Source organism: Peromyscus leucopus, chromosome 4, assembly GCF_004664715.2.
Source record: "Peromyscus leucopus breed LL Stock chromosome 4, UCI_PerLeu_2.1, whole genome shotgun sequence".
Taxonomy (NCBI): domain Eukaryota; kingdom Metazoa; phylum Chordata; class Mammalia; order Rodentia; family Cricetidae; genus Peromyscus; species Peromyscus leucopus.
In genome coordinates, this window is record NC_051066.1 from 15481309 (window position 1) to 15505917 (window position 24609).

Sequence of the window (24609 nt, forward strand, 5' to 3'; positions counted from 1 at the left end):
CTCAGGCATGGGTCTGGCTTATAGGAGCTGGGCAGAAGAACCTAGGGGAGGGCTTCCTTGCTAGTGGCCCTAGAGTCTAGTCTGCTCTTCTTGTTCTGTCCAGGAGCTTTCCGTAAAGACCTTCTGAGGTTAGTTTCTTCTTGGTGTAGAGAGTCAACAGTACCTCCCCTTGAGGAATGAAGACCCTCCCACCTAAACTAGACCAGAAACCTTGAGGCCAAGAACAGTTCATGCATTCCTCCAGGAGCTTCATCCTTCATGAGTCAGCATCAGGAGGCTGGACAGGGACACTAGCCCATCATGGACACTTAGTTGCCAGGCCCTTCAGATAGTTCCTGTCATACTGCTCATACCTTCTCATAGCCATCTCCCCTTCCAAACTTCAGGGTCATCAGTCAGTCTCAGGAGCTGAGTCCTTGCAGACAAGAGAGGGAGGGGCCAAGCCGATATGTTGGCAAGGCATGGGGCCCTTGAGGGCCTTACTTCTTGGAGAGAGGCTCCAGCTGAAGAAGTTAGTGGCCCCATCTCATCTGACACAACCTTGGAGCATCGAGGCTACATGCCCAGTCTTTCTTCATGGGGGCATAGTGGCTCTGAAGAGCAGTTTTTGCTGGAGCTGGTCCTAGGGGCCAACCCTTGTGAATGGACTCTGGAAGCTAGCCTCCTCCCCAATCATTCCTCTTTTTAAAGCTGCTGCTCCAGAGTGTAGCAACTGATCATGCTAATCCTCCTTGTCCAGCTTCCTGAAGCTCTCTGCTCTCCTCCCTTACACATGATGCTCCTCTTGCTTTCTACATCTATGGTCCTATAACAGTCTTTGCTCAGTACCAGTCTTCCCCAGCATCATACCTTGTAGATGTGGGGTAAGAAGCAGACTTGGGGATCTTGTTAGAGTCCCTACCTTTATTCTGTTTGTCCCATTGTTTTCTCCAACATTAAGTTTTCCTTAGATTCTAGCCTTAGAAACCTTTGCTGCCACACCTTTGACGAGGCTCCCCGAGCCGTGGTCTATCTGGGTTCCTGGGTTGCTCCCACCTCCCAAGTCTCATGCCTACTACTGGCCTGTAAAGGGCACTGTCCTCTGGCCTTCACAATATCGTTAGTATCGTGAAGTAGTATCCTTAATGCTGGAGCTTTACTTTTCTTTCTCCCCCTGTCAGAATTTACACGTTCTGCTTGTCTATGTGTGTTGCACATGTGAGTGAGTCCCAAAGCAAAGACTAAGGATGTCAAGCTTTCCAGGTAACTTGGCATAGCGGCCAGAGCCTAGGGTCGGACCCAGCTGGCTGTTGGGGTCACCTGTGGTCTCTGGCCTCGTTCCCCCTCTCCGTGCCTTTGTGACTTGAGTGTATAGAAAGAGTTGTTCCAGTTAATACAAGGACTTGACTTACAGGCATTCCCTATGAGCATCATCACTACCTTTTTACCTCCTTGAGCGAAGTCTTCCTGATTCCAGCAGGACAGTCCTGGTACCCTGTAACTGGGGCAGAAGCTGGGATAACAGAGTAGAGGCCTAAGGACTCCTAGGCATGATCAGGACACTGTTGTCATATCAACAAATGATAGATTCCATGATTAGTTATCTCAGATGAGCACTCTCATGCTTGTGGGAGCAGCGCATGCTAAAGAAGTCTGTGGGGTGCCTGGCGGGGTCAGCCTTGGGGTAGCAGGTATGCCCATCAGACAGGGACTGCTGTCTAGCTATTTTGCTGAGAGGACAGAGGTGAACACTGTCCTGTGCTCCTCCTCAGGATGACACGGAGCCTTATTTCATCGGGATCTTTTGCTTCGAGGCGGGGATCAAGATCATCGCACTGGGCTTCGTTTTCCACAAGGGCTCCTACCTTCGAAATGGCTGGAATGTCATGGACTTCGTGGTGGTCCTCACGGGGTAGGTGGGCCAAGCCTGAGTGCACTCATGTGTGCTGCCCTGCTGTAGAACTGAGGTGGCAGAAATGTTCATGTTGGTACCCCATCCCCTGACTGTGGTGCGGAGTGTAAAGAGGTCTCTGATTGTACTTCTGAGTAAATGGGGACTGTCTCTCCCCACTCAAGTAATGGCCTCTGGGCTCCCAACGAAGGCCCTCAAAGACACTGAGGGTCTGTTCCCATCTGCTGTGCTGTGGTTTCTGGTGTAAGGACCACGTTTGTGTTTGTAACATGTTTTCTCAAAAGGCTCACTCCTAGTAGCCTATCTGAAGGAGTCTGCTTACAGATCCTAAAAGCAAAGTGGACACTATGGTCGTAGGGTCCTGGGTACTATAGATGGTGTGACCAGTAAGTGAGGGCTCCTTTCAGGTTCTTACCCAACTGTGATCTTAGAGGAGCACTTGGTATATGAGCCATTTCCTGTCTGAGAAGCTACCTGGGACGTCTCCCTGATAGCTCTGTGCCTCTCCACTGTGTGAGGCAGAGTACATGGTCCTGGTTCTAACCCTGGCAGTGTTTTTGTTTTCAGCTTTGTTTAATGTATGAGTGTTTTGCTTGCATGTGCGTATGTGTACCACATGTGTGCCTGGTGCCCTCAGAGGTCAGAAGAGGGCATCAGATCCCCTGGAACTGGAGTTACCATGTGGGTGCTGGAAACTGAACCTGGGTTCTCTGCTAGAACAATAAGTACTCTTAACTGCTGAGCCGTCTCTCCAGCCCCTCTGCCCTGAATGCGTTTAGTCACAACGTATGCCTGCTGCTTCCTGCCAATCCTTCCTTATAATGATGAGAATAAAACTCCCTACTACCCAGGAGCCTCAGGAAGCCAATGTGTGGCCCATCTCCTGGCCACCTCAGTTGATTTATCTCCCTAATGGGTGCTGTACGTCCTCCTTCTGGTTCTCTGGTGTCGACTGAGGACTGTGGAAGTCCTGTGTTGGGGACAAAAGCTATGGTTGGGATGAGGACTACTCACACAGAGCCTGTGGCTCTCCCAGAGGCTCTGTCCTGGCCTAGGGATGGCAGTAGCATCTTCCGTAGGGCCTTGTGGTTGGGGATTAAGTGCCAAGGTCAGAGCACAGGGAGCCAGCCCACTATAGGTGAGAGCTATAGCACTTCTGGAAATGGGAGCTGGGTGGCTCCATCTCTGCCCACTGACCTCCATAGAGACCCGGTGCACGTGGGTGTGTGTGGGACGGGACTGAGCAGATGGAGAGTGGGAAGGAGGTGACTGGGAAGCCTGGGTCTGGGGCTTCAGCCACCATGGCTCCCTGTATTTGAGGAATAAAGGAAGTCAGGTAGTGACCTCTGTCCTGCAGAGACATGGGGGGCCTGTTCCCCATCTTTGTGTTGTAGCTTCTGTTGGGAGGGCCATGTTGGTAAGGCTGAGGCTGGGGAGGATCCATATGATGGTGATCTTTGCACACTTCTGTGGGTTGCTCCTTGTTCCAAAGTGGGAATGTGCTGACATGGTGTTTACTGAAGGCCCTCCATAGCTCTATGGAGACTTGCTCCACGGATGATATAAGTGAACAATCGCAAGGGCTTGGTGCACAGTGTGGCCCCTGTGGGTCGGGTGTTCCCCACGTCCAGGGCTGCCACCCGGGGCATCCGGGAGTAACTACAGCTGTTTACAGTTCTCCTTCTCTTGAGATCAAGTCCCTGAAGACAAGAATGGCGTCTTATTTTTCAGAGTGTCCCCTGAGCCTATCTTGGGGCTGGCATCCAGGAGGGGGCAGTGAGTGGAGGCAAAACTGATGGATGTTGAGGGGAGAGGCTGGCAAGGGATGCTGGACCCTACTACTAGAATCTGCCACCCATGACGTAGGGTGCCTGGGAATAAGGAGGCAAGGAAGGAGACCAGAGCGCCTCATCCCCTCATCATCCTCCCCCCACCTGCCTATAGGACGGACCTCTAGATCTTCCAGAACTCTGATCCTAGGAGAGGCTGAGAGTGGGAGACGCTGCAGCCCATTGCTGGGTGGTGGAAGACAGGAATGCTCATCTTCATGTGAATGCCTGTGAGAAGATGCCAGGGCCCCACAAAGGGAGGCAGACTGTCTCACTCTAGTCTTGGAGATCCCTTGTCCATTTTCTGTTTACCCCTTCTCCTTTCTGCCTCTTTGTACAGCCGTCTTTTCTCCTCACCCCGTCGTCTTCCCCTCCGCGGTCTCAGCCTCTTGCTCTGTCTCTCTGCCCTCTGCCCTGCGTCTGCAGGAAAGCTGTCAGGGTTTTAGGCATCTCCCTTCACATCGAACTCCTTGAGGTAGTGCCAGGTTTGGGGGACACCACCCCCGGGTGGAGGGGTGATCCATGTTTCACGGAGGCCGGCATGCAGGACCAGAGCCACACTAGGAGCTGCTCTGACACTCCTGTAGGATACAGAGTCACAAGGACCTGCGTGTGTCTGTGTTTGTGGGAGGTTTTAGTGGGAAACCCAGGGAAGAACCCATCTCTAACCCTCCCGAGCTGAGGTCCCTGTGGCAGGGTGTATGTGGGTGTGTGGCACATTCTTGTTATTTTGTTGTTTTAATTAGGCTTTGTTTAATTGGTGCTTAGGGGTTCGAGACCCAGAGGGGAGAGGCAGACAGTACCCTGGCCTGTTGCCTAGTGAAGCCAGGCATATCCCTAGTGGCCAGCAGGGGTCTCTCTGCTCCTGATGCTGGTGTGGTGGTTGGGAGAGATGAGATGCCTGGGCAGGGGTAGGATAGGGAGTTATGTGCCACCCCCTGCTCTCCGAGGAGAAGCCAAGGCTAGTGCCTGCTGCTCCCTGCCTTGCTTCCTTCTCTGGTGTATCTTGTTATCCACACCAATATATATATGGTGCGAAGACTATGATAACTAGGTGTGCTGGGCACTTGCTGCTCTGGGGCATGGATGTGATCGGGTTTGGGGTCTATACTGGTCACAGAGATGCCTCTGGGACCCTGGGGATTATGAGAGATGTTGGAGGTTCTGAGCATTGAGGCTGGCCTGTGAAATATGGGCCTGTGCTCAGGGAGTCTGGCCTCTCAGTTGTAAGTTCCTGTTCCTGATTAGACCAGCCCATGGATTACCAACCAGACTGTTGTCCCTTGGTAGAGTAGGGACAAGAGCCTAAATCTCCTAATATGGGCTCTGCCTCACTACTAGAAGAAAGGTCCCCTTCCTGGTCCTACAGCTGATTGTAGGGAGAGGGGTAGGCTTCCCTGCCCATCTCCTTTTTCCAAGAACACTTCTTTCTGCACAGTAGGATGAGCAGGGCCCAGAAGTGCCCTGATGGGAGCCCTAGTTGGAGGAGGACAGAAAGAGCCACCCCCCCAGCGCAGCCAGGGGCCACCCGAGAGCTGCTACTCTTCTGCCTGTTCACCCTGTGTCCATCTACATCCTGTCTACCTGTAACTGTTCATTTTCCTGAGTGTTTGAGCTTCTCATCTGCTGACACTGCTCCATTCACCACTAATCACTTCCGTACTCAGTGTTTGCCAGATGGTGTGAACATGAGAACAAAGCCACAGAGCCCTTTCTGGTGAATGATGTCCAAAGTGGCATGCGTTTTTCCCAGCCTGTTTCTCATCAGTACACGTAATCTCATGCCTGGATGGGGCTTAGATACGCTGCGGTCACTGGCTCTGGGTTTCCACCACCTAGACTGTGGCTGGGGCAGATCTGCATCGTGGCTGGGCCATAATTCTTCTTGGCATGGACTAACTCAACATACATTAAGGAAGGACTGAATAATCTTGATCTTGGTGGGAAAATGGGTAACGAGTTCATAGGGCAAGCTTTGTCTGTAGGCAGGCAGGGAAGGCTTCAGGTTTGGGAGGGCATGAATGGCTTCAAGGCTTAAGGTTATAAACTACTTGATTTCTGGGGAGAGCTGTGGCTATGGTCCTGACCAAGAGTATAGAGAGACCAGACAGGATCCCCAGGAACTAGAGAAGCTATCTTGGACTATACCCTAGTGCCTATAGCTGTAGGCTGCCTGGGCAAGGAGGTGATGGAGAGCCAGGGGAGCACTTGTGTGCGCAGTTGGGGAATCAGGAAGAGTATGTTCTGCTCCACAAAGCTGACGTTGGAGGGAAATGTGTGATGTGGCCTGAAGTGGATTAGGTGTGTGTGGGAGTGAGAATGCTGGGCCTGGGGCCCTGTGGTGGGACCTGTTAGTAAAGCTCATTGTAGCATGCTTCTCAGCAAAGTAGAGAGGAAGTTGGGTGGTGTGGGTAGAGAATAGAGGCCCAGAGTGCCTACCTGAGCATTAGTGGGAGGTCCAGGAGAAACTGATGCAGTTGGAGAAGGCCAGCCCTGGAGTCAGAGCGAAGACATGTCCAGGGCCCTGGTCCATGAATGGGTCTGTCCAGTGGACACGAGTGTCAGGGGCTGAAGATGGGTGTGCTTAGGTGGGCAGGGGTGGCAGAGATAGATGGCTGCAGTCTTCACAGACTGTTCACTGAATTTGGAAGCAAGTGCGTCAGCTGAGATGTGTGAAGATGAGTGAAGGGATACAGGAGACAGAGATGTAGGAGAGAAATGTAGGGCAGAGCAAGGAGGGGTGACTGAGAGAGGGGGAGAAAGCGAATGAGGGGGCACTGGAGCTCCCCAGCCCAGCCCCCCAGTCTGCCCTTCCTTCACAGCCCGGTCAGCGCCTTGCTCGGTCACCTGGGAGGTACCTGCTGGAGACACCACTTGCCTTCTACCCTGTGTAGGTTTCTTGGGACACAGAGGTGACCAAATAGATCTTGCTCTTCTGCAGGCCATGTTTTTCTGGATACATAGAGCAAACTGTCCAAATGCCCTTGGGGAGAGGGAAGACTTGAAGCCGGTAGAGTGGAGAGTACCGTCACTGTCAGGAGATCCTTGAGGGACAGTTTCGGTGGATGGTGGGGAAGAGGATGCAGGGACAAGGGCCATGGCCTGGGTGCAGGGCCATCAAGCTGGGCTCACACTGGGCACAGGGAGGAAAGCAGACAATTGAGGAGAGCGAGGGTACTGGGCACTGCGATAGCAGCAGCCCAGGTAGAGGCTCCAGGGCCAGCCTCAGGGCGTTCAAGAGGCATGCTGGGAAGGCAGAGTCTGCAGGAGCCTCTGGCGCCTTCCAGGTCCAACACTCACTTTTCCAGGCAGCTGTCTTTTTTGTACTCTCTATGGTGCCCATCATACTTCTTCCCCCCCCCCCCACCTCATCACCGACTCCTCTCTTCTGGGACCCGCAGAACACCATGCTGTAGCCTTTTGCCTGGAGGACTTTAATCCACAGGTAATAAGGACCTCTGTTGTGGCCTAGCCTGCTGCTTTCCTTATGGCCTGTGGAGACACAGAGAAACATGTCTTGGCTCAGGCAGGTGGTTCCCTGGGGGACATTTCCAACCACAGCTTCTCATTTTACTTCAAATTAAACTGAGATTCCTTTCCAGGACGTGTAATTAGAGCTCAGGCTCCTCTCTCTGGATTCATCTCCTGTGGGAAGAGGAGAGGAGTGTGGGTTGCCTCGGGGGAGGGCAGGTGGACAGTGAGTTCAGAATCGGGCATGGCCTTCACAGACTCTGAACTTAGTGCTGCTGGTCTCTAATGGCTTTTAGGGGACAAAAGGATGTAGCCTGACTTGGGAGGTGTTCCTTGGGGACTGGGGAGGCACAAGGAATTAGGGACAGAACAAATGGATGAGCACCGTGGACATCTGCCACAGGGCAAGGGGACAGTGCTCAGGGATCCTGTGCCTGCCAGCAAGTGACTCAAGACATATCTGACATGGTGGGAGACAGGGAGTGCCAGTGGCATGTGTTTGAATGGAGGCTGACCCGGTGTGTGCCCAACAGTGGTTAAAGCCAGCTCCGTACAATGGGCCCTTCCCTAGCTTCCCAGTGTTTAACTGGGGCTCTGCTGGGGGATGGCCTCTGGTGCTGGTCAAATTGAGGTTCACTGGACTCCCTTTCCCTTCCTACATCCAGGGCCCTGATTATTTGCTTCTCCTAAATGTGGCTGGAGCCATTGGGGTTAGGAGTTCAGTTCTGAGAGATAGTCTCTGTAGCTGCATGGGGGCAAACCTTCGCTCCCTATCTTTTGAGATCAGGCTCCAGGTTTTCTAGGTAGTATCCATGGGGCTTTATTGCAGGCTCATGGGGCTTTGCAACCTTTCCTGGTCCTGTGGCACCTGAGAACTTGCCAGACCCAGGACATGGGGAGCCCTACCTTGTACAGCAAAGCCCCTGGCCCGAGCAGCCCTGTGAATGCTGCCATGTGAGCGTGGGCACTGGGCGAGTAGTGGTGGCACTGTAGGCCAGCACTGGTGTTCATCTCTCAGATGTCCTGTGGGACAGCTCTAGAGCCCTGTGTTGGTTACATAAAGTCCCAGGGATGCCCTGCTCTCATGAGTGGCTCCCAGCCTCCCTCCTTGGAACACACCCCTGCAAGTGGGTATTTATAGAGGACCCAGCTCACTCTCTGCTCTGTCTCCTCCCTCCCCCAACTTTTCCTTTGCTTCAGGACTCTACGCTTCTGGATCATGGAACAGAACCAGCCCTTCTCAGGGACAATTCTCAATGACTTGTGTTCAGGGGTTCAGGCTCTTCCCCGGTGCTAGGTAGGTGGGGATCCACAGTCCCCTAGCTGAAGTAGCTTCAAGCTCTCATCCTGTCCATCATTTCTAGGGTCTAAGAGTCCTTGTGTGCTTCTAGGTTAGGACCAGCCCATGGGAAAAACTAATTGTAAAATCTACCTTATACGAAAGCAGAGCGGGGCCTTCTTGATGGGTCGGGGCATGGGCTGGTTGGTGTGCAGACCTCGAGGCCCTGTGCTACTCTGGGCTGTACAGAGGCCCACCTTCCTCTGGGCTAGACCAAAGGTGAGTGTGTGGGAGGCACTCCTGAAGTCAACTAACCACTGACTCATGGTGGAAAGCATCCATGATCCCCAATAGCCCAGACCTCTGGCTGACTACAGGGTCCAGGAGTGGGATAGACTTCCAGTTGCTTCCTGCTGTCGCTAGCCACCATCTTCCACTCCAGCTATGAGAAAGGGTAGAGAGCAGGAATCCTAGGCCCTAGGATACATGCCCACCTGTCCCTTATACTTCCACAAACTGTGCCCTCAGACTTGGGTGAATTTTAGGCTAAGACACTCCTAAATCCAGCCTCCACAGCCTCTCAGATTATTCAGAAAGAAACCCAGAAGTTTCTTTGTAGTCAGCGCCCCGGGTGGTCAGCCAGGAGACTTGTCTGTTCCCCTTGATCCCTCTGCACCTGACCACTGCAGCTCAGAGAAGAAGAAGTGAACCTTTTTACAGAACCTCTCGGAAAGGGGATGCATTTGTAAAACCTAGCAGGTTGGTGCCCAGGCTGGTGAGGGACTACAGCCCAGCCTGGCAAGGTCTACAGAGCTTGGGACACAGAGTGGACCCAGGGTGCTAGAGACTCCACTGTGAGTTATGACCAGCAGTTCCTGGCCAGGGAGCTGGTCCTATAGTCTGGCACATACAAGGTGTCAGACAAAGGAGAAAGGGTCTGGTGCAACATGGGCCTCACTTGGGGCCATGGACCCTTTCCTGACTGAGCCAGTAGCTGATGGGCTGTAGGCCTGGCCAAGGATTTGAGGTGGGCTCTAAATTAGGTGTCACCATTTAGGAGGCAGGGGCCTTGTAAATCCCCAAGTTTCCATCTTGAATAGACATTCTATCTAGTGGTCTCTGCCTGTCTGGCTCACTTGCATTGCCCTGTCCTGATTGGCATTTCCTTGATAGGCTCTGGCGTGGGTGCTCTGGTGTGTGGTGCTGTGTCCAGGCCAGTGATATAACCTGGGGCATTGGCACTGCATCCTGTGGCTATACCCCCACAGAAGTCACAGGAATTGAAGTTCACACCCAGCAAGGGTGGCACTTGTGAGGGAAGGGTAGTGGACTCACTGACTCCACTCCTCCTTCCTTCCGGCTCCCACCCTCCTCACACCGCAGGCCAGAGCTGTGATTCACACTGAGGTGACAATGATTGCTAATGGTTTCTCTCTGTTACTACTAGGCTTGGAGCTAGTCCCTGGCCTGAGAGCAGGGTGGCAAGCGGGCCTCCTTCTCAGCCTGGATTCCTTGATGGGGGCTCAGGAGCTTCCCATCTTCTGGTAGAGAGAGAGGCTCTCCCTGGACTGTAACTTCACTGGTTGACCTGTCTTGCACCCCACCATGCAGCCGGGCAGATGTTTCTAGGGTGGCTTCTCAGCAGTCCACAGAGCTGCTCCTGTCACTCCGTCTCTCATCCGCTTCCCTCCCTTGTTGCTGTCTGTCACACCCTTTGGTGTTGTTCCAGGCCTGGGGTAGGGTTCATTCTGGACTTCCCATCACACTCTCACAGAGCCCTGTCTGTGGATCTGCCTCTTGGGAAGGGCCCTGTGCCACTGGCTGGCCTGGGAGGCAGTGCTGGGGCCCATTTGGAATGGGACTTGTGCTATGTCACGGTCCTCTCTTCTCCAGTGCTGGCCTTAGCGTAACTCACTCTCACCCCCGCCCCCGCCCCCAGGGCCGTGTGTGTGTGTGTGTGTGTGTGTGTGTGTGTGTGTGTGTGTGTTTGTGTGTTTGTGTGTTGTGTGTGTGTGTGTTGTGTGTGGTTGTGTGTGGTTGTGTGTGTGTGTGTTTGTGTGGTATGTGTGTGATGTGTGTGCATGTGTGTTGTGTGTGTGTGTTGTGTGTGGTTGTGTGTGTGTGGTGTGTGTGGTGTGTGTGTGTTGTGTGTGTGTTGTGTGTGTGTGTTTGTGTGTTGTGTGTGTTGTGTGTGCATGTGTGTTGTGTGTGTGTGTTGTGTGTGGTTTTGTGTGTGTGTGTGTTGTGTGTGGTTGTGTGTGGTTGTGTGTGGTTGTGTGTGTGTGTTGTGTGTGTGTGTTGTGTGTTGTGTGTGTGTGTGTTTGTGTGGTGTGCGTGTGGTGTGTGTGCATGTGTGTTGTGTGTTGTGTGTGTGTGTGTGTGTGTGTGTGTAGGCATAACAGCCCCACACAGGCTGGGTGGCTTTCACTCAACTGTAATCTTACCTGTTCTGGGGGCTGGAAGCCCAAGCTCCTGGTTTTACAGTGAGTATGGGGGGGATGTGATTATGGGCAGGATGCAACGCTATGCCCAGGTGTTTTGTGACCCCTTGGCATCCTGGGCTGGCCTGCTCTTCTAGTGCCTTGAAGCCCTAGCTAAGCACTGTGGAGTGCTGCGTCACCCCGTTTGCGGCCTCTCCTGATGCACTTCTTGCCTTTTCCTCCCATTAGCCACAGAACCTGGCAACACAGCACCCAGAAGAGGCTGAGGATGGGGAGGAGGAAGGGAGTGGGGTATGAGGGCAGTATGTTGTTTAAGGTGGAGCCCCTGGTCCCACCTTTTCTCAACACCTGCCTCAGACCCTAGCTCAGGAAGTACTGTGTTGCTCCCTGGGGGGGGGGTAGGAGGCCAGAGCGGCCTTTCCGCTTGCAGCCGTACAGTGATTGATTGACTCCTGCCACAGATGGACAGACAGGAGGGGCCGTGAGTTTTAACTGGGAGTGGTTGACATGGGGGCTTCCACAGACTTACCAGACTCTTACTGGACACACTCGTAGGATCAGGGCCAGGAGTGTAAGGGATGTGTGCCTGTGGACCAGGCATGATCAGTGGCTGGGCACTGTGAGCTCTGAAATTAACCCTGTCTTTTTTTCCTCCTTCCTTCCTTCCTTCCTTCCTTCCTTCCTTCCTTCCTTCCTTCCTTCCTTCCTTCCTTCCTTCCTTCCTTCCTTCCTTGTAGCTCATTTATTTATTTATTTATTTATTTATTTATTTATTTATTTATTTTCCATTTTACATACCAACCCCTGTTATCCCCCTCCCCTTTTCCCCCGCTCCCCATCCCATCCTCATCCCCTCCACATAGGGGGTAAGGCCTCCCTTGGGTAGTCAACACAGGCTGGCACACCAAGTTGGGGCCGGACCTAGCCCCTCCCCCTTGCGTCATGGCTGAGTAAGGCATTGCACCATAGGGAATGGGCTCTAAAAAGCCAGGTCGTTTACCTGGGATACGTCCTAGTCTCATTTGCCAGGGGACCCACAAACACATCAAGCCATGCAACTTCCACCCACATTCAGAGAGCCTAGTGTGGTCCCATGCAGGCTCCCCAGCTGTCAGTCCAGAGTCCATGAGCTCCCACTAGCTTGGGTCAGCTGTCTCTGTGGTTTTTCCTATAATGATTCTGACCCGTTTGCTCCTATAATCCCTCCGCCCTCTCTTCGACTGAACTCCAGGAGCTTGGCCAAATGCTTGGCTGTGGGTCTCTGCATCTGCTTCCATCAGTCACTGGGTGTAGGTTCTATGATGACAATTAGGGTAGACATCAATCTGAGTGCAGGGGAAGGCTAGTTCAAGCACTCTGTCCACCATTGCTGACTCTTAGCTGGGGATATCCTTGTGAGTTCCTGGGCATTTCTCCCTAACTCCTTAATGGTCCACTCTGTCAAGATATCTCTTTCATTGCTCTCCTTCTCCGTCCCTCCCCCAACTCGGCCATCTCAAACTCTCATGTTCCCACCTTCCATCCCCTCCACTCTACTCCCCCCTCCCAGTTTACCCAGGAGATCTTAACCCTTTTTCCTTCCTGGGCAATTCATGCATGTCCTTCTTAGGGTCCTCCTCTTTATCTAGTTTCTCTGGGATTGTGGATTGTAGCCTGGTTATCCTTTGCTTTGTGTCTATCCACTTATGAATGAGTACATAGTGTGTTTGTCTTTCTGGGTCTGGGTTATCTCACTCAGGATGATATTTTCTAGTTCCATCCATTTGCCTACAAATTTCATGCTGTCATTGTTTTTTTTTTTTTTTTTTTTTTTTACTGCTGCGTAATACTCCACTGTGTACCTGTACCATATTTTCTTTATCCATTCTTTGGTTGAGGGGCATCTAGGTTGTTTCCAGGTTCTGGATATTACAAATAATGCTGCTATGAACATAGTTAAGCCTATGTCCTTGTGGTTAACACCACTTTTTTTTTTTTTTTTTTTTTTTTGGTTTTTCGAGACAGGGTTTCTCTGTGTAGCTTTGCGCCTTTCCTGGAACTCGCTTTGGAGACCAGGCTGGCCTCGAACTCACAGAGATCCGCCTGCCTCTGCCTCCCGAGTGCTGGGATTAAAGGCGTGAGCCACCACCGCCCGGCCAGACACCACTTTTTAAAGAAAGGTAAAATTTTGATTTTGAGCTAACTATAGATTTATCATATATTTATAATAAGTATTATGGAGTGAGTATCGCATCCTTACTCAGATTTCCCAAGTGACAACTCCTCACAGGTGCAATATAATGCCACAGCCAGGACACTGAGCTTGCTGTTTCCAGAAGGAGCCCTCATGTACTCTTCTGTAGCCTACAGACTTCTACATCCTCCCCACCCTGACCTCTGGAAACTCCTAATCCTTTCTATATTTCTGTTGTTGTTTCAAGAATATTATGTGAGTGGCATATGCTGCCTTCACACTGAGCACAATCATTTGCAGGTAATGTGGCCATGACAGTTTGCTTCTTTTCTTGCTAATTTCAGGCATGCCTCAAAGATGTGGTGTGGGTCTATACTACAGGGAAGTACATTTTGCAATAAAACAAGTCAGGGCTTTTTATTGCCATAGTGCATATGAAAGTTATACATTTTATCTACGATATTAAGTGCAACAACGTGTCTAAAATATGTGCATTCCTTACTTTAAAAAGTGCTTTATTGCTGACAGTGTTAACTATCATTGAGCCTTTTTGTTGAGATCATCTTTTTGTTGGTGGCAGCTGCGGAAGTGGTGCCTGGCAGTTTCCTAAGGCAACAGTAAAGTTGGCCTTTTGATGGACTCTTCTGTTCACATACTTCTCTTCAGTCTACAGTGCTATTTGATAGCACATTATCCATAGCAGAACTTCTTTCAAAATTGATGTTGCCACTGCCCTACCAACCAAGTCATGTGATGCTGTGAAGTGTAAACATTTATTGTCTGCAGTGTCTGCAGCCTCTTCACCAGGAACAGATTCCACCTCAGGAAACTGTCGTGTCCATCCTCTAAGAAGCAACTCGCTTGATTATGCAATGACGGTATTCAGATAGTTCTTCAGGACCCGTTCCTAACTCTAGGTCTCTTGCTATTACTCCACAGCTGCAGTCAGCTCCTCTGCTAGGTTCTTTAGACCCCAACATCCTCCATGAAAGTTAACATCCTCTTCCAATCCATGTGAGTTGGTGTTTTGATTTGATCCACCCCGAGTCGCCAGTGTTCCTGCCTCTTAGCACAGTGAGTCCTCAGAATTGGTGATGTTTGTTTTCCCAGATTTATCAGGAGAGTGAATTGGAATTATGTCTCCCTTTGTGAGCTACAGAATGGCTATTGTGTTAGCAGGTTTGAAAACAACATCCGTCCCATTTAAGATCGACATCACAGCGCTTTAGTGACCAGATGCATTGTCAATGGATAGTAATATTTAACAGAATCTTTGCCTCTACAGTGGGCCCTGTGTTCAGTAAAACATACTTTAACAGGTGTGTGGTCATTCAAGCTTTGTTCATTTGCAGAGCAGAATGGACTTAGTATAATTTTTAAGGCCCGAGGATTTTAGAACGGAAAATGAGCAGTGGTTTCTACTTCTGCATCAGTATCCAGTGGAGTCAGCCAGTCCTGTCTTTATACCTGGGACAGTTTTCGGTGGCTTCTTCCTCCCAGGAAGCTACTGCTTCTGTGCTGTGAATCTGTTTCAAAGATGTCAGCTCCATCAGTTGCTCAGCTGGGCCTTCTGGATTTCTTGCTATTGCTCTTACAACAGCACCTGCTGCTTCCACTTGGTTGATACGTTGCAGCCTTGGGCCTTGTAGAAGGGAAGAAAAGTTGGACTCTGCTGAATGAGGTGTTAGTTTAGGGAGCTGTGGTGGCTAGTTGATTTCTACAGACCACTAGCACTTTGTCCTTGTCAGCAGTAGGCTGGTGGCTTTTCCTTATATGGATGTCATTAGGATTCCAGAATGTTCATTTAGATTTACAACTTGGCTGTTTGGAGTAAGAGGCCACTTAGTCCCCCTCAGCTTCTGACAGGCCTTCCTCACTAAATTTCATCATTCACAGCTTCTCTTTAAGGTAAGAGACACACAATTCTTCTTTTCACTTGGACACTCTGAGGTCATTATAGGGTTATTGCTGATCTTAATATCGTTGTATCTCAGATTAGAGAGGCCCAAGGCAAGAGGCAAGATGGGAGATTTGCTGATTAGGGAAGCCATCATATCATAGCATTTCTTAAGTTCTTGTCTTTTGTGTGTAATTATGAGTCGTATAATAAATGTTGCTCCCAAACAAGTATAGTAAGAGTGTTGGGTATCAGCTCACAAGGGTGGGGCTGTGTCCTTTGCACTGAACATTACTGTGGTCATTTTGATACAGAGCATCTGTGATGACTTACCTGAGACCCTCGGGGGATAGGTCTGTTAGTCCCTTTCCTTGTGAGAATTGGAGGGAGGCTTACAACATCCCTTTCCCCGCTCTGCTATTCATAGTATAGCTGTTCATAAGTTGCCAAGGGCACTTCTTGGTGGTGTACCCACCTCTGAGTTGCCCACATTCCTATAGATAACCAACTAAACTCACTGCTTGTCAGACCGGACTTAGAAGCAGTCTCCTTTGATTTGTCGGTGCCCTATCCAGGGTGAATAGATGTTTTAATATCTCCCCATGAAAAATCATGCCACATAGGTCAACATAGCAAATCAGTAAGAACATTTGGAATACTGCAATAGCTACTAAATTGTGGCAAAAGCCAAAAGCAAGAAAATGATGTTGGAGAGATGCTCAGTACACTTGATGGACATAGGTTATAAAAACAGTCTGAGGCACAAGAAAGCCAAGGACAGATAAAGGGGCTCAGTATGCTAACCATCTCTCTGTGTAAAGTTTCCATACATCTCCAAATACAGTTGCCTTTTTTTGTGTGTGTGAAGCTAAAGAATATATTTTTAAAAAGATTTATTTATTTATTATGTATACAGAAGAGGGTGCCAGATCTCATTACAGATGGTTGTGAGCCACCATGTGGTTGCTGGGAATTGAACTCAGGACCTCTGGAAGAGCAGTCAGTGCTCTTAACCTCTGAACCATCTCTCCAGCCCTAAAGAATATATTAATCAGGCTATATTATGGCTCCATGCTTAATGTTTTTTAAAAGAAATTATTAAATGGTAGCCCAGAGTAGGTACACTGTTGCTGTGTTTACATTCCCACTGGCAGTGTGCAGAGATCTCCATCTTTGCTGGCTTTTGGGGTTGTCATTATCTTTATTTACCTGTCCTCACAGGCAGTGGCTTGCCTATGATATATTGAAATCATTGTAGTTTGATTTATGTTTCCTAATGACCAGTGACAATTGACATCTAGTATCAAACACTCTAGCTGGAACTGAGCTGAGGAGGTAGCTCAGTGAAAGAGGACTTGCCTGTCATGTGTGAGACCCAGAGTTCAATGCCCATTATCATAAAAAGTAAGACAGACAAAAAAAAAATCAGCAAAATAGACAGAGACTCAGTTCATGGGCTAGGTCTCAACAGGTGGCAAAGCACTGCAGCTTCCTTTATTTTGTGTTTTTCTTTTAAAAAATCTGAATACTGTGTGTGTGTGTGTGTGTGTGTGTGTGTGTGTGTGTGTGTGTGTGTGTGTGTGAAGGTCAGCAGATAGTTTGTAGGAATTACTCTCTCCTATCTATCTGGGGATTGAACATTTCACTGGGTTTGGCAGCAAGTGACTTTACCCACTGAGCCATCTTGTTGATGCTCTATCTTTAAAAAATCAAATTAAAAAAGTTTTTGTACTGTGGGTTTTGCTAGTAGATACAAGCTTTTATAAATTAAATTTGGAAATGTTCTCTTTTCTAGAAGTCACTACATCAGAATGACAGTTTTTGAAATGTTCCGTAGATTTCTGGAGTGAATCCGTCTCTAACACTGGAGATTTATTTCTTTGGGAGTTTGAAAAATTTAAAATTCAATTTCTTTCATTGTCATGGGGATATTCAAATTATCTGTTTCATACAAGGTGGGTTGTAATAGCTTGTGTTTTTCTGGAAGAGTTCCAATTAGGCTGAGATCTCATGAGAGCCAGCTTCTACAGGGGCTTACCCTGCAGGGTTTGTAATTTTATGCTCTCTTCATTTCATTCATTCATTGGCAGCTGGCATCTACCTTTTTGTTTTTGTTTTGCTACTGTTGTTGGAGGTTGGTTAATTTTAGTAATCTTCTGGAAGATTACTAGACCCTGATTTTTTCTCATAATGTTTGCAACCCTGTTCTGCTCTTATGTTGTTTCCTCCTCTCTGTTCTCTTTAAGTTTATTCTCCCTTCTTCTCAGTCTCTGCCGAGAGAGTTTAGACTTTTTAAATGCATGCATATATGTTTTCGGTGCTGTACATTTGCCTGTGAGCACTGCCCTAGCTGCCCACGGTTTCTTCTGATATATTGTATTGTCAGTTTAACTCAGGTCTCTGTGTTACTGAATTTTACTTTGGATTCCTGCTGTGACTTAGGCATTGTTCAGAGGTGTGGCCAGTTTCCAAGTGCTTGGAGAGTTTCCAGAATCTTGTCATTTCCATTTGGATTCCATTGTGGTCAGAGAGCACACTCAGTATGATTTCATTTTTAAAAGTTTGTTAAGATTTCTTTTGGGGACAAATTTGATTTATGTTATATGCTCCCATGGATACTTGGAAAGATGGTACATAATGTCATGTAGAACGTTTCTCAACAGTGTCTGTTAGCTGCATTATTCTAGAAATTCTTGTTGATTTTTTTCTTTGTCTTAAGAATTTGAGAGTGGCACTGAAGTCTTCAGTTCTCACTTTGAGTTTGTCTATCTTCCTTCCAGCTTGCTGAATTGGTTTTCTTCTTCTTCTTTTCTGTTCTGCAGCTCTGTTGATTGGTGGACATACTGCTTTGGTTTAGAATCAGTGGTTCTCAACCTGTGGGTTGTGACTCCTTAGGCAAGCTTCTGTCTCCAAAAATATTTACATTACAATTCATAGCAGTAATAAAATTACAGTTATGAAGTAGCAATAAAAATAATTTTGTGGTTGGGGGTCAGCACAACACGAGGAACTACATTAAAGGGTCGCAGCATTAGGAAGGTTGAGAACCACTGGGAATTTATGATGAATTTGTAATGCTCACACCAAATCATGCTTGAATTTAAGTGGTCTTTTTCAACGGCATTATCAATTGTGAGGATGGCACACCTTTATGAGTGGGTGATTAGTCGCCCCCATATAAGGCTTTCCATCATTTGGTCTGTCAGAGATTTGCAGCGGACACTTAAGGTGGCTAGTCTTGAAGCAGAAATGTCCTTCCCGCACTCGATAAGACCATCAATATGCTGTTACTCTTATCTAATTCAGTAATTGGAATTTAACACCTGGTGACAGACCATATTGATAGTGGCCAATATATAAATCTATCATTTATTAAGTTTGTGATGTTGGTAGCGCACAGACTTGGACAAGTCAATCGAATAAAAAATATGAAGAGGAAGGTCACCTCGAGTGCCTCCTAGTTTGGTTGGTGGGAAGGTAGAAAGTTTATGTAGATAAAAGGGAGACAGCAGAGGCAGAGAATCTGGAAGAGTCTAGACGCAGATATGACCTGAGCGAGGTTGTGAGAGACGGCGCATTATGTGTAGGTGAGGCGGACGACAAGGGCAAGAGAGGGGCATACAGGTAAGAGGCTCAGATGGGCAAAAGTAAAATAGCAGCAACGGTAGAGGTTCAAGTCGGCGACTTGATTATAGGAGCATTAGGGAGCCTCTGGGGGAAGGAAGCAGGTTCTGACGAGGTTAGAGAGGTAGGGCGGGGTCGAGTGCACTAGCATACTTGTACAGGTAGGACTGAGGGATGTGCTGGGTGTATGTATATGGTAGCAGGGAGTGGACTGTATGGTAGAGCTGAATTGAGGCAGCCAGGTTGCTTGGATATGCTTAGTAGAGTTGCATGCATACATAATCCATTTGTCCGGGTTTGGACCCTTTATGTTCTGAATTCTCACTTCGGTATCAGTCTATAGATAATAATAAGGCAATATATATTTGTTTCGAAGAATCTGTCTTCCCTCCTTTATAGATATAATGTGAGGTTATCTGCTGCTCTTTCTTGGTAGGTGAGGGGTTTCATAATTAGTTCTTCTCATCTTTTATGTTCAGTCACGGCTGATCCTATGTCGGTGTGTACAGGTCAATACAATGATTTTAACTTATATTGTGGCTTTTAGGGTTGGATTTTGGTATTTATGTGCATGGTTACCCTGGGGCCAGGCACCTTGTCTGTATGATATGTACACGATATGATCCTGTAGGTGGGTGTATGCTTGATTGTTGTTCCAAGGAGGCCGAGAGGGGTCATCTCGATTCGCACCGGAGTTTACAGATAGGCTGGGGTGGTTGCTGGTTCGCTAGTGTGATGTGGGTGCTGTGGAGTAGCAAAAAGTGCCCCAAGTTTGCGTTTCCCACTGGGGCGATATTATTTAGAGCTATTACTATTGTGGGTTAGGTGTAGAAGATCCTGCCATTGACTCATTATGATCTGATTATCATATTGCCATATAAGTATGGTCTCTATCGTGTTGGATTTGGGAAAGTGTAAGTAAGTTAGTAGATGCTAGGTCTAAAATGTTTGACTTATGATTCAACGGCACCAAATATCTTTTGAGGCAGAATGCTCAGGAGGAGATGAGATTGTATGTACTCTTTCATCTTTTGGCAGAAGGCGGGTTGCTGAATTGTAAGATTTATTCTGTGAGGGGTATTTATTTGGGCAGCTGATTCAGTTTCTTCTTCAGCTCTAACTGTGCCTTCTTGTCTGTGTCGCGCTTGTGAGGAGACTTATAATATAATGATCACCATTTAGTTTGTCCCATCGATCATTCACAGGAGATGTGATTATGTGTCATGCTTTTAAGACTTTTTTTTTGTGAAAGTTTTCTGTGGGTTACTGTGTTGTGGTTTTGTGTTTGATTCTCATGGCAGATTATGGTCCTGTCAGAGTTTGTTCAGCTTCTTGAATCTGATGAGCTTATAGATGTTTTCATATTGTCAAGTAGCTTTATATTTTATGAGACTATGTATTGAGTCTGTGTCTTAACACTCTGAAAAATCTACAAGGAAGGACTAGTAATCTTCACAATTTGTCGAGATAAGTTTGAGGAAGTGTTAAATACATCCATGCATGTAGATGGGCATTGGTGATCAGAACATTCAGAGTTCCAAGAAGAGCTGGTGACAGAAATCAACGCTTTGTGGGACGCTTAAAAATGCACACCACAGGCGGAGTTTGTCAATTCATGGTTAGAGGTCAATCATGCGCAAAGACGGATATTATACTGCAACTGTTAGTGTCTACCACTCGGCGGTAGTCCCACTGGTGACACATCATAGGGCCAAGCCACTCCTCATGTTTTCTCTACATACTTCAGCTACATCAATCAGGGCCAATGCAGCACATCACTGTGTATTTTCACCTCCTAGCATTAGCTCTTCGAGCCTACATCATCAGGCCAGCATATAGTCTGAACATAGGGATCTCTCTGCCTATGTACTTTCGCCCACATGTGGATATAAGCGAGCGTTTAGTAGCAGATTGTTGGTGGAACAAACCTCGTTTTAGGAGTGTAAATACATGTGGGGCACTTTGTTATGCGGTCCCATCAACGGGATATTAGGGACTCCAGGCAATTTCTGAGGGAAGTTCATCTTGTGCTTTGGGCATAGTGGCCTCTAATAAAAGGAAGGTCGAGCTTTCTAGTCTTTAATGGGAATCTTTGTGGGTGCAAATACACTTTACAAAATTTGTAACGGTCAACATGTGCTGCCGTGCCCTTGTCTTTGGTTTGCCTTTGGACAGGGGTGGTTTGATGTCATAGTTTTAGAGCGCTGAAAGCGAGCATTCGTCTGTTTAGATGGCAGGAACTTGTGTTTTCCTCATTTGATGCTCTGGGATGTTCTTCGTTGATCAAGTGGTGTAGGGGTCATCCCAATGCTCTGTCATAGATAGGTTCGATGTTGCATGTACTTCTTTTTTCCTGGTCAGATTGGCTTGGTCGCTTGTAGGTTAGCGATCCACTTTAGCGTTTGACTTGAGGGGTGTGGAGTGTCGTGTTGTGTGGTGTGGGGGTGAACAAATGGGCTTTTAGAAAACTTTTTCGGGGGAGTGGGCCATAGGCCAGTTGATGAATTAGAGGTGCTATGCGTAAGTCAGCTCCTTCCCGCATCCAGCGGAAATCTGGCACTTTGACCTCACATGGGAACCCCAAAGAAAGAAGCGGGAGTCAAGGAGAACTGTCCAAACGCACTCGGGAAGGGGGTTTCTTTGTTTACTCTACTTTTCTCTTTTGTACTATCAGTTTGTAGGGAGTAATTGTGGTCCTTTGATTGGTATGTGCTAGGGGAGTCTGGCTCTAGTTCTTGTCACTTTTAAGAGGTGGTGTTGTTTTGGGGCTCTTGTATTGTTTAGTTTAGGTTTCTTTTATTCATTTTCTTGCACTTAGTCTTGCCTTTGGGTGTTTTGGTTTCATTCTTTTCTGTTAATATTTCTATATTCCCATTAAATTTTTGAGCCTATTGAATACAGGTGACTGGTTCCTTGTTGGGATATATTTCCAAGTGATTTTTTTCATTATTTTTTGGGGGTGGCCTGGGATATTTGAGAGGGAGTTTTGGTTGATTAGTGGACTAGTTTGTACATAAACATCAATTGTTTATATCAAGATCAAACGGTCTTCTACAATGAACATTTTGCCTAAGTAACCTGATTTTGTTACAAAATGATTTACGTGTGATTAGCCTTAAGTTCAATCCATAGACAAACCAGAGTTGTTGTGTTGAGGGAAAAGAAGTATGGGGTATGAGAAGAGGTTTTTTGTTTTGTTTTGTTTTGTTACTTATTTTTTGTTTTTAGTGTCTTTGGGGATCTGCAGGGGTGAGATAGGATTTGGGGAAATGGAGTGTGGGTTCTAAATTAGTGGATGTATATTTGATTTCCAATGCTTTAAGAATGTCATAAAACTTCTGGATGACATTATATTTTAGATGACTTAGAGTATTATAATGAATATCACACTAATTGTTGCATTTTTATTTTATCATCTATAGTAGTTTTAATGAAAGACATTTGTTCCTTATGTGTTATTTTCTGTTTTATTTTTCAGATAAAGATATTTTATAATTTTTTGTTTTTACTTATCCAATATTACGTTGTCAGTTGGAGTTCTAGTATTGCTATGAATATTGGAGTTTAGGAGTTTGATGTTTGTAGATAGTTATGATATTTGATTGATATGGTTTATATGAATGTGTGGTCTCATTTTGTTCTATTTACTTGGGAGGTTTCATAGTGGTTAACGAGTCAGGCGGAGTAATAGAGTTGCAAAAGAAAAGATATCTATATTAAATGTCATTAGCCAGAATCTGGTAAGACCATATCATTGACAGCAAGGAGATGCTGAGATAGACCTACAAAATGAGCTCATAAGGTACAATTTTTAAATGAGGCGTTTTTTTTTGCAGTGTAGTTATCTAACTATTCTTTAATGGGGTAAGGTTAATTACATGTAAGAATAGCAATGCTACTCGCGCATAAAGCTCTCATCTGTAGAGAAATGATTAGAAACCGTACTTTTTGATTTTAGGTCTTAAACTTAACTCAATTTCATGATTCAACTGCAGGAACTTTTAGTATAATATCCTATGAAATATGAAATTGGAGAAATTTGATAATCTTTTGCAATTTTTTTAATGCTTAGTAAAAAAGATTTCTGGTTAAGTTTTCTCCATGTATTTTTTAATGGAATGATTTTAGCAAATATTAAAGACTTTCTTATTAAGATAAAGTTTTATAAATGTTTACAGGAAAACCTTGAAAGACATTCAAGTGGCCATGCTCAAAAAAATGAAGGGATTTAGTTTTGTATGTTTAGCATTTTTCCGTTGTTGCTTTGTCAGTTTATTTTCTTTTGTTCGGCCTTGTGGAGGATGTTTTCCTTCTGGTTTTTGGGTATAGTTTTCTTCTGTTAATTGTTTGATGATTTCATAATGATATTTCTGTCTATGGTCTTTGCTGGTAATTTTCAGGGCTTTTATATGAGGATATATTATTAACAGATTAGAATTTTTTTTAAATGATTTTGTATTGAGTGTTTGATTACTATAATTATTTCTAGTGAATATTAGATGTCTTATTTGAACAAGAATTTGGCCGAAGAAGCTACATTTATTACCTACTGTTTTTATTGTAATTTTGATAAATTCTAATTATGTTTGTTCAAGTAATCTATGTAATTTTTATCTAAGATAAGTTAACTATTTTTATAGCATGCGCTATTTTGATATCTTATTCATTTATTAGTTATTAACTTACTTACGAGCCTGTTTCCAAGATTCTTTTAGTAATGATTTTATTTTGGACAACAAATTTTCCATTTTGTCAGATACCTTTTCATTCTGAAGAGTGTTCGAAAAGATTTCATCCCCATGTTGCGTAAAAATATTGTGTTATTTTATGACAATAATCTGAAGGTCAATTTTCCAGATTGCATATGGAGAAAATATTTTTTTTTGGTAGACTATAGCAAAATACTACTATTAGCAAAGTACTTTATATGTATGCAGTAAAATGCACTATTTTTAAAGCCAGAAACAATCTCTACTTTGTGTTGAGTATGATTTTTCCTGTGTGGCTTGTGTAGAACAATCCCATTATATCTGCATGTTTTTTATTATAAATCCAGAGGCTAATATATGTAATAATGGTCGTTTTACTATCTGGCTTATCTGACTAGTTGCGATTGCACTTAAATGCCCCTATAATTTTTTGCTATTGTTTAGCTGAATGGCTTGCACTTCTGTTTTTTATTTTTGTTCGTTTGGCGGTGCTCTGAGTCAGCTTCCTTAGAATCTCTTCATTTCATTTACTCTATTTTATATTTTGTCCTGCTTGGCTACTACATTGCAGATTTTTATTTTTTCATTCTTTCAATCGGGAAAATATTAATAGATCGAATTGAATCCCAGGCAGACCCAATATATTTCTATAATCTGAATAAAAAACGTGAATTGTGATTAAATATTGTGAAATCTTTTGTATTTCATTGGTGTTTTTTCATATGATGAATGGTTTATTTTATCAGAAAGAAGGTAAAATAAGTGTTGTGTTGTGTGGGTTATGTTATATTATAGATATTATTTTTAAATTAATTATTATTGTATGTATTTATATAGTTATGTTTAATCTCTCATCGCATCGGATTATTCTCAACTGCAACAAAGGCAAAAATAATTAAAATTGACAGAAAATATGGAATTACTAGATGGGAAGAAGATTAAGTAATATATTTTTGCATTACATACTGTTATTTTTATGGATTAATTTGGTGCTGTGTGAAAATATTACATTTAAGTATGTTTTAATTATGTAAGTGAAGCATATATAAATATTAGACTGTTGTTAAAACTAGTTTTGTAAAGAAACCAGCAATGTTTGTTATATAAATTAAGGTAGGTCTAGAAAAATATTCCTGTATATATCGATTAAAAAACTTAATACAAATAAGTTAATTTATATGTTTAGTAATACCTTTGATCATAGTAATTGTGTATGAAATTCTTTGTAATTTTGTGGTCATTATCTTGATACTAAGTTGTGTCTACATTTTCATGAGAATTATAGCTTCCTTCAT

General features: G+C 45.8%; 1 protein-coding gene across 1 annotated transcript in view; it reads left to right on the plus strand.

The window, feature by feature from the left end:
- The window catches only part of Cacna1b (calcium voltage-gated channel subunit alpha1 B), a 161911-nt gene that overhangs the window by 3137 nt on the left and 134165 nt on the right, over positions 1 to 24609 (plus strand). Inside the window, exon 3 of the mRNA XM_028868647.2 lies at positions 1752 to 1891. Within this exon, the coding sequence (XP_028724480.1) occupies positions 1752 to 1891 (140 nt within the window). The remainder of the gene's footprint in view (positions 1 to 1751; positions 1892 to 24609) is intronic.